The following is an 8,903-nucleotide window of genomic DNA, read 5'->3' on the forward strand; positions in this document are numbered from 1 at the left end:
AATGAAAATTCTGTCATCATTTACTCACCCTCATGTCGTTCCAAACCTGTATGAGTTGCTTCCTATGTTGAACGTAAAAGAAGATATTTTGAAGATTGCTGGTAATCAAATAGTTGGTGGTTGCCATTGACTTCCATAATATTCAACCACCAACTGATTGAAAACATTTACAACCACCAACTATTTGATTACCAGCAATTTTCAAAATATCTTCATGACAGAATTTTCATTTTTGGGTGAACTATCCCTTTAACTCTCAGATGATCAAAGACTTGTCTCATTCATTCAATCATTGTTTTTTGTTTTTGTTTTTGTTTTTGTTTTTGTTTAATAATATTGATATCAAGAGTTCTTATTTATTCACAATAAATCACCTGTAACTATAATAAATAGATAAATAACATTATATACTAAGAGTTTTTTATTTATTTATAGACAATCTGTAAATAAAAAAAAAAAATAATCTTAGTTATCAAGCGTTCTTGTTATTTATTTATTTAATATTAAATAAAAAAATTCCCTTGATATCAAGAGTGCTTGTTGTTTATTTATAGAAAATAATCTGTAACTATAATAAATATCCTTATATATTAAGAGGTTTTTATTCATTTATTTATAGATAATCTGTATAATAAAAAATATTTGATATCAAGAGCTCTTGTTAATTTATTTAAAAGCAATCATACTTAAAACATTTTTTTAAATCAGTCATACTTAGTTTAACAAAGTTTAATAATTTGTTTATTTATCTACAATTCATATCAATAAAGATCACAATGTAATATAGATGCACCAAAATTATCCAAAATGGCTCATTTTTATTGCCCATTTGATGTTGACAAGAAATTACCCTGCACAAAAAATAAATAAATAAATCAAAAAGCTGAAATTATGGATTCTTAATAGCTATTGTCTTGGTTTAGGTTTACTGTTCTGGTTTAGTGGTTTGAAAACCTCATTAAATTAGTAAGCTGAACACTAACTAGCTGTAAATAAAAGCTGTCCATAGTGGCAAAACCTGTTCATGTAAAACTATGATTAACCTTCACCTTGTTTCCCTCTTCAGGTCAGCTGACCATGATTGTGGGCCAGGTGGGTTGTGGGAAATCATCCCTGTTATTGGCCATGCTGGGGGAGATGCAGACGATCAGTGGGAAAGTCTACTGGAGCAAGTGAGAATTGACACATTTGCCTACATACTGTCAAAAATATTTTGATGACGATGAACATTTATGGAGCTTGTGATTTGTATTAAAACTCAAAGGGACCAAAACTCCCCTCTGTTGTCGCTTGACCTCTAAAGCAGTTTAATGTTTGCGTTGATGTAGCAGAAAACAGGGGAGTACATCTGCATACCAGATCCATCAGATGCTAATCAAAGTCTTCATCTCTACAAACACACATAAATAGCCCACTGTCCACTGCATCCGCTATTATTATGATGTATGTACCACTGTGTGCATACATAGTCTATGTGTGTGAGGGCCGTCTTACTCGTTGTGTTTGTGAGTGTGTATGTGTGTGTGTGTGTGTGTGTGTGTGTGTGTGTGTCATACTCCAATCATTATACTGCTCTCTGATTTCTTCTCTCTTTTTCTCCCACATGTCATTCTGTCATCTGTTATCAGCACACAAGGGAAATGCTTTTCTTTCTGTGAATCTTTCCATCTCCATGCTGGAGATGGTCTCTGATTAGCATTTGTATGTAAAGCCAAGCAGATCTACATGGCTCCTATAATCCATTGATTATAGAAAGTCCAATTCCTTAAAATGTATATACAGTGGCTACAAAATACTGTTTACTTGAGTCACATTTAAAAATGTTAACTGCATTAGATAACATACTAAACCATCTAAATGGTTTGTCACTTGTTGTCTTTTATCAAAACTGACATTTTTAGAGCCTTTTTTTTCCAAATATAATTTTGTTGGATAAAATAGATGGTACTGGTGCAGTGGTTTTCAATTAAGAGGCTAAGGCTCTTTGGGGGCCACATGATGACTTTTTTTTAATATAAGTTTTAATTAAAATGGTAAAACACATACAAAAAATCAGGAAGCAAATCAGTTATTTACCCTTATGTTGTTCCATAATTATTCTTAATTTCTTTCTTCTGGGGAACACAAAAGATGATACAGTTGTAAATAAAACAAAGATTATCATATCATCGCTTTCTACTTTTCTAAGTTTCACATAGCAATTTCAATTTCAAAAGTGACAAATGTTTCATATTAAATCCTATATCAAATTTTTTCATTTTATTTCACTAAAAAATGTTTAGTGTTTTTTTGTACATGCAATGAAAGTGGGCCCAGTGTAGCTTTGGACCCCACTGATTTTCATTGTATGGACAAAAACCATTGAGTGTCCAAATACTTTTCAGGGCCACTGTAATTAGTTCATATTTGCATTCAGTTCACATTAAAAGGGCGAAAACTAATTTAATACAGTTTGCAATGTTGAGTTGTGTGTGTGTGTTTTGATACAAGCTGAAATTCTGTCTCAGTTTGTCAGGCACTACTGTCTTTGCAAACAGTGCAGTGAATGTTGTTCTGTGTTTTCCAGTTTTAGGTTCTCTAATGACAATGACATTACTCTCCAGCTAAAATATAATGCTAATTATATATCACTAAACCAGTTTCTGGAGAGCATGTATAGCTCAAACTATAACTCTTCAACTCACGAGGAGAGTATGTTATTGTTCTTACAGAACGGCACCCATCCTGATGCACTCACTAACTCATGTGTCATGTGTGTGTGTGTGTGTGTGTGTGTGTGTGTTTCTGTGTACTCTTCACCAATGGTGTGCACAATCAGCCTGCCTGGTTATGAGATACTCTTCGATGGGAGCATAAGGTATTTCACCGGGGGTCTTCACATGCTTACATGCTACACAGCCACACAATGACATATTAACCAACACTGAGGACATTTTGTAACATGTAGCGACTCCAAAAATGCCCAAAAGTGGATTTTCAATTGTAGGTTGCCTGTTATGGTTCCAACAAGATTACTGGCTTGCTAGCTGCTAACTTGTACCGTTTAGAGATATTATTGTGCTGTTCTGGGCTATAACGTGTTGTTATGTAACTGACTTGCAGCGGGCACGATAACGGCCTGTCTCATGAAGAACTGAGGTACCCGTTTGTGAACCCTTTCAGCAGATGTGGTGTCAACATCCACCCCATGCATTCATCTACCAATACATTTTATCCCTTTACATTTATCTGGTTTTGATATAATGGGTCGCATTGTTTATTTTTGTGTGATGTGCAGTGCAAAGTGTGTGAAAATGCTGGGAGTCTTCACCTCACCTGGACAAACTGGTTTTTTTTTTGCACAGATATTGATTTCAAACAATATTTGGTTTTGTTACAGCCAGTCCCCTCCAATGGAAAGCAAAACAGACAAGAGGAGGTCGTCCTCAATATCATGAGGTTTATTGTTGGGGTTTTGTAGCCATTTTCATTGGTTTGATTGGTTGTGCCAGAACTTGCCATGCTGGGCCAACATTTAGAGTCTCATTTTTTGCAGAATTTAACCTAGAAATGACTTACTTACAGCGGTCTCTGAATAAGAAAGGGCAGGAGAAAATGTTGTAAAGACACACATCAGCTCTCACAGTGAAGGGCTCCCTGCATTTCTTTAATCTGTAGCTTTAATCTAATCATTAACAAGGTTTTTTTCCCCTTCATTTCATATCAGAACCCATAGTGCTTGGTGTGATGGCACGCTGACTGTGTTTTTCCACATTTCCAGTTTATCAGCTGTTTCCTTTTTTTTCCTGTTTCTCATCCTGTCATGGCTCAGTAAAAACAGATACTCTGTGGCCTACGCAGCGCAGAAGTCATGGCTGCTGAACGCCACTGTAGAGGAAAACATCACGTTTGGAAGTCCTTTCAATAAACAGAGGTGAGGTTAAAAAGATCTCAAACTTCACTGTAGAAAATGCTATCATTTTAGAACATCTTTGTTTGTCATCTATTTAATTTGTCACAATTATTTGTTTTTTCTGTCATCAACTCTAATTTCTAGTCTTTAAAGTCAACATAAAATCAAAATTGACCCTATTTACTTTAAGGCATAATTCCTAATGCAATTTATGCATATTCCTGGTATTATTGTGAATGATTCACTGGTGCACATTGTTTTCAGAATTATTCCTAAAATTGTCCTCGTAATCAATAATCAAGTTTTTTGTCTGTAATCTTTGTTTTAAGTTGTGAGTGACACGAAGTTCCCCTAACATTTCCTTAAACTTTCTGCATTCATGCTCTAATGTTATATAACCGTTTGGATAAAATGGATAAAATCAAGTCCTTTTCATTTAAGAACATACACCTAGTACTTCAGAACTTAACTGTAGAAAATGCCATTTTATTAGAATAGCATCTTTCTTTCTTTTTTAATCTTTTTTTGACTTGATTTTATGAGTTTCAATTTGAATTTGTTCATCATAAAGCCAACATAATATCAAAACTGGCATTATTTACTTTCTTAAAGCATGTTCCTGCATTGTGACAACTGATCGGTGCACATTTTTTTCTAAAAAAAGGACATTGTATCATTAATCAAAATAATAATTTGAAATTATGTCATTTAGCCCATATGTGATTATTTATTTACTTATTTGCCTCCATAGAATATGGTTTAGGTTGTGCATGATAGTTCATCTTAAATTCCTTTAACCTTTCTGCAAGGTTTTAATGTTTAATGTCAGTTCTCACAGATAAATTAAAGGCCTATTCTTATTTTTTTACTCGTTGAATATACCTTTTTACTTGAAGTATGTCATATGGTGGAAATAAAATTGGAGACTGCATTGACTAAGGTCAAAATGATTGAGAAAGTGCTGTGAACTTGTCATTGCGGGTTATAGCTTTTTAATGCCACTTTGATTTTAAATCAGTCAGCACTTACACTGACATTTCCGAATTTTGTGGGTTGAATTTTTTACAGCGTTCAAGGCTAGATTGCTACTATAAACTGTGGAAACTTTGGGTCATGACATTGTTCATTTTTACTCCCTGGAGAGCTTATGTTCAAGATTCCTAGCCTTTTGTTTTTTCAGGAAATATTCTTATATTTTTAAACTTTAAATATGCTGAACAGATACAAAGCTGTGATTGATGCCTGCTCGCTTCAACCAGATATCGACCTCCTTCCTTTTGGAGACCAGACTGAAATTGGAGAACGGGTAAGACAGGATTGTGAACTGTGTCTGGGCTTGAGACCAGCTCTCTGACCTCAGCTGCTATGATACTAATAAAATAAAGAGCTGTAATCGAGACTACCATGACTTTTACATTATGTCATCAGAATCAAAAGTGTTTAATTGGTGTTTGCGTGTTTTAATCCTACAGGGTATTAATCTCAGTGGTGGTCAGCGACAACGGATCTGTGTGGCCAGAGCTCTATATCAGAACACCAACATTGTTTTCCTGGTAGGAACCAACTTTTCCAATACAGATAACTCCATGATAGTGTCTTACCTCCACCCTCTACAAGTGATAAACCACACGTTTGAGTATTATGAATGACCACAGTTTTAATTAAATAGAGGTCTTCCCAGAAGAGATTTCTTAACTGAAACATGATAGCACAGGGTAAGTTGTGGCAGTGATAGCAGAAAACATTGGCGTGTAAGGGCTGTTATTGGATTATTGTACATAACTACACACCCTTCTGGACAGGATCATAAATTCACCTCATTCCAGTTACCATTGCTTGGAGTGACGTTATGTCTGACACCCTAGAAAGTCAACGGGGTTGATTCAGTGTCTTTTCTGGTCAGTCAAGAAGTGATTTAAGCACATTTAAAGTGCATTTCTATTGAAATAGTTACTCTCCACAGTTTCTGAATTGAAATGGTAGTTTCTTTTGTATTTACACTCTTAAAAATAAAGGTTCTTTATTGGCATCTATGGTACCAGAAAGAACCTTTAACATCCGTTGCACAAAAAGCTTCTCAATGGTTAAAACGATTATTCTTTAGATGTTCTTCACACTAAGAAAAGTGTTCTTTTAAGTAGAGTCACCCTAGTTTTGGGTTTGCTTACCTATAGGATGACCCGTTCTCTGCCCTGGACATCCACCTCAGTGATCATCTGATGCAGGAGGGGATACTGAAGTTCCTTCAGGATGACAAACGGACAGTGGTCTTGGTCACTCATAAGCTGCAGTACCTCATCCATGCTGACTGGGTAACTACTGGGGTTTCTTTGACATTTTGAGGCTGGTTCCTCATGATACTCTGAAAAGGGGAATGTTTTAAATAATTAAAGATACATTACTTGAAAATAATCAAAAACAAATGGCTTTAGATGTTGTCTTACCTTTACTGGGTGGTAGATAATAGCCATGAAGGACGGTTCAGTGCTGAGAGAGGGGACCTTAAAGGATATCCAGACTCATGATGTGGAACTCTATGAGCACTGGAAGACCCTGATGAACAGACAAGACCAGGAGCTTGAAAAGGTCTTTCTGCTTTAAATCCCAGCTCATCTTTTAAGTTTTTAAAACACTAGGCATAACACACTTGCCAAGTCTTGAATAGTTACAGAGAAAAATCATATGTTATGCAATTCTTCTGTTAACTCTGACCGCCCAAAATCTGTAGACTGGCTATGACTTATGGCAACTATCACTCACTTGGCAAAAAACTGGGGAAAAGTTGTGTGGTGCATTTCAGGCTTAAAACAAAACAAAACAAAAATGTAAAATTAATACTGAACAGACACCAGTTTTAAAAAAAGATTTGAAAAACCGTTTCTGTTGCTTTGTTTTAGGAGACTGAAATGGAGAGTCAGACCACTCTGGAGAGGAAGACTTTGAGGAGAGCTTTCTATTCCAGAGAGGCAAAGAGCCAGACTGACGATGAGGATGAAGGTAATTGTTCATCAAAATTTCAGCACTACATTTCCTTTTTTTTTTTTTTACTTATCTTGAACATCTTTTTCATAGAGGAGGAGGTGGAGGAGGATGATGATGACAACATGTCCACCACCACCAGCCGCCGTTCTAAGATCCCATGGAAGATGTGCTGCCGTTACCTTTCCTCTGGTGGCTTCCTCATGGTCTTCCTGATGGTGTTGTCCAAGCTGGCCAAGCACTCGGTTATGGTGGCCATCGACTATTGGCTAGCAGCTTGGACTTCCTCAAACCCGCATAACCAAAGTCTCGCCGATCCATTTATCAATGCAACCAATTACACAAAGAATGATGACACACAGATCGCTGAGGTGACACATCACTGCCTTCTCCTCTTTCAAATGTTGTCTTTAATATTGTACATTATAGTTATACTGAAGTGGAGCTCTTTGGGTGTTTTACAGCATCGCTCCTACGTGCCAGTGTTTATTATCCTGTGTGGAGCTGCGATAGCACTTTGCCTCATCACTTCCCTAACCGTGGAGTTTCTAGGAGTGGCTGCAGCTACAAACCTCCATCACAACCTCCTTAACAAGATCATTCACGCTCCCATCAGGTACTTACACATTATTATGAAACCTACAGTTATTTGAATGCCAAGTAGAAGACAATGTAATATCGATTCAACCAGGAACATCATTATAAAATGTCCTTTTGCATCATCGTTAGATTCTTTGATGTCACACCACTTGGACAAATCCTGAACCGTTTCTCAGCGGACACCAACATCATCGATCAGGTGACAGAGAGGCCTGTTTGATTCACACTGCATTGCTTTTAAGCCCACTGAGATGAGCAGCCTTGGGTTTCCACGCAAGCATGTGACCTCAGTGCTGCAGCAGTCAACATTATTGTATTAATGAGATGAAGAATGTGGCGTACGTGTGCTAATGTGCGTCTTTTTCATTCTCTCTCCACAGCACATTCCCCAGACACTAGAGTCTCTCACTCGCTCCACTCTGCTATGTCTCTCAGCAATTGGAGTCATTGCTTTTGTCACCCCTGCTTTCCTCATTGCACTGGTGCCCCTCATGGTGGCCTTCTACTTCATTCAGAAGTACTTCCGGGTTGCTTCCAAGTAAGTTGTTCACTGAAGGGTGAATGCACTCTTTGGCTTCAACAACTGATAAAAAGAATCAAGTCACCACTTTTTTGTTTCTTTTTTGATAATCTGTTACACTCAGATGTATGCCACAAGAAAAGGTCTTTCAAATCAAGTCAAGTCACTTTTATTTCTATAGTGCTTTATACAGTACAGACTGTGTCAAAGCAGCTTCTCAGAGATAAACAGGAAAATAGTAGAATCGATTTTGGAAACTCAACTATTGAGACAATTCTGCTCTAAAACAGCTCTAAAAGACAAAAGTCTAATTTCACTACAGAAAAGAATTCTTTAAAGTCAGAATCAAATCCTGTAAAGTCAACTATGATTTTTTAAAAGACATTTTTACTTCCAGAACCAGACTAAACTCTATTGACTCTGTTGCTGTTGTTTTCTTTTTCTCCTTCAGAGATCTGCAAGATCTCGATGACTCCACTCAGCTGCCTCTTCTCTGTTATTTCTCTGAGACTGCAGAGGGCCTCACCACCATTCGAGCGTTCAGGTCAGTGAATTGTGGGTTTTCCGAAAGCACGTGGCTGTTTGCATGAACAACACTTTCTCTCTGTTTTTCAAGACTGGATGCAGAACTAAGCAGTTGCATATGAGTGAGAAGAGAGTTAAATGTGTCTTTATGATGCAAAGCCTACTGTATACAATATCAGCTATGAAGAATTGATGCAGTCTCCAGGTGGCTCCAGGTGGCTCCAGGCCATTTCTTATAAACACGTGTTTATAAATGTGCTTATTCACTTAAAGTAATCCAACAATAAACATTAAAAGATTAAGCTTTCATCTCCTCTGTTAAGTCTCCAGAGTGTTTACTTGAATGAACTGAATGCTCTCATCCTTCACAGCTATGTTAGCTCAAGT

General features: G+C 36.8%; 1 protein-coding gene across 13 annotated transcripts in view; it reads left to right on the forward strand.

Moving 5' to 3' along the window:
- Window positions 1–8,903, forward strand: part of LOC109057219 (ATP-binding cassette sub-family C member 9-like) — a 35,886-nt gene that overhangs the window by 15,534 nt on the left and 11,449 nt on the right. For 5 of the 13 annotated variants that reach the window (XM_042740004.1, XM_042739996.1, XM_042740017.1 and 2 more), the window contains 13 exons: window positions 1,067–1,172; window positions 2,819–2,857; window positions 3,103–3,138; window positions 3,812–3,913; window positions 5,114–5,198; window positions 5,365–5,445; window positions 6,067–6,204; window positions 6,353–6,478; window positions 6,790–6,889; window positions 6,965–7,487; window positions 7,601–7,670; window positions 7,852–8,009; window positions 8,443–8,535. In XM_042740004.1, coding sequence (XP_042595938.1) covers window positions 1,067–1,172; window positions 2,819–2,857; window positions 3,103–3,138; window positions 3,812–3,913; window positions 5,114–5,198; window positions 5,365–5,445; window positions 6,067–6,204; window positions 6,353–6,478; window positions 6,790–6,889; window positions 6,965–7,487; window positions 7,601–7,670; window positions 7,852–8,009; window positions 8,443–8,535 — 1,657 coding nt within the window. Of the gene's footprint in view, window positions 1–1,066; window positions 1,173–2,818; window positions 2,858–3,102; window positions 3,139–3,811; window positions 3,914–5,113; window positions 5,199–5,364; window positions 5,446–6,066; window positions 6,205–6,352; window positions 6,479–6,789; window positions 7,488–7,600; window positions 7,671–7,851; window positions 8,010–8,442; window positions 8,536–8,903 lie in introns of all 13 variants that reach the window. The other 8 variants (XM_042740063.1, XM_042740043.1, XM_042740047.1 and 5 more) reach the window with 6 other exon arrangements.

The sequence above is a fragment of the Cyprinus carpio genome, chromosome A4 (genome assembly GCF_018340385.1).
Source record: "Cyprinus carpio isolate SPL01 chromosome A4, ASM1834038v1, whole genome shotgun sequence".
NCBI lineage: Eukaryota > Metazoa > Chordata > Actinopteri > Cypriniformes > Cyprinidae > Cyprinus > Cyprinus carpio.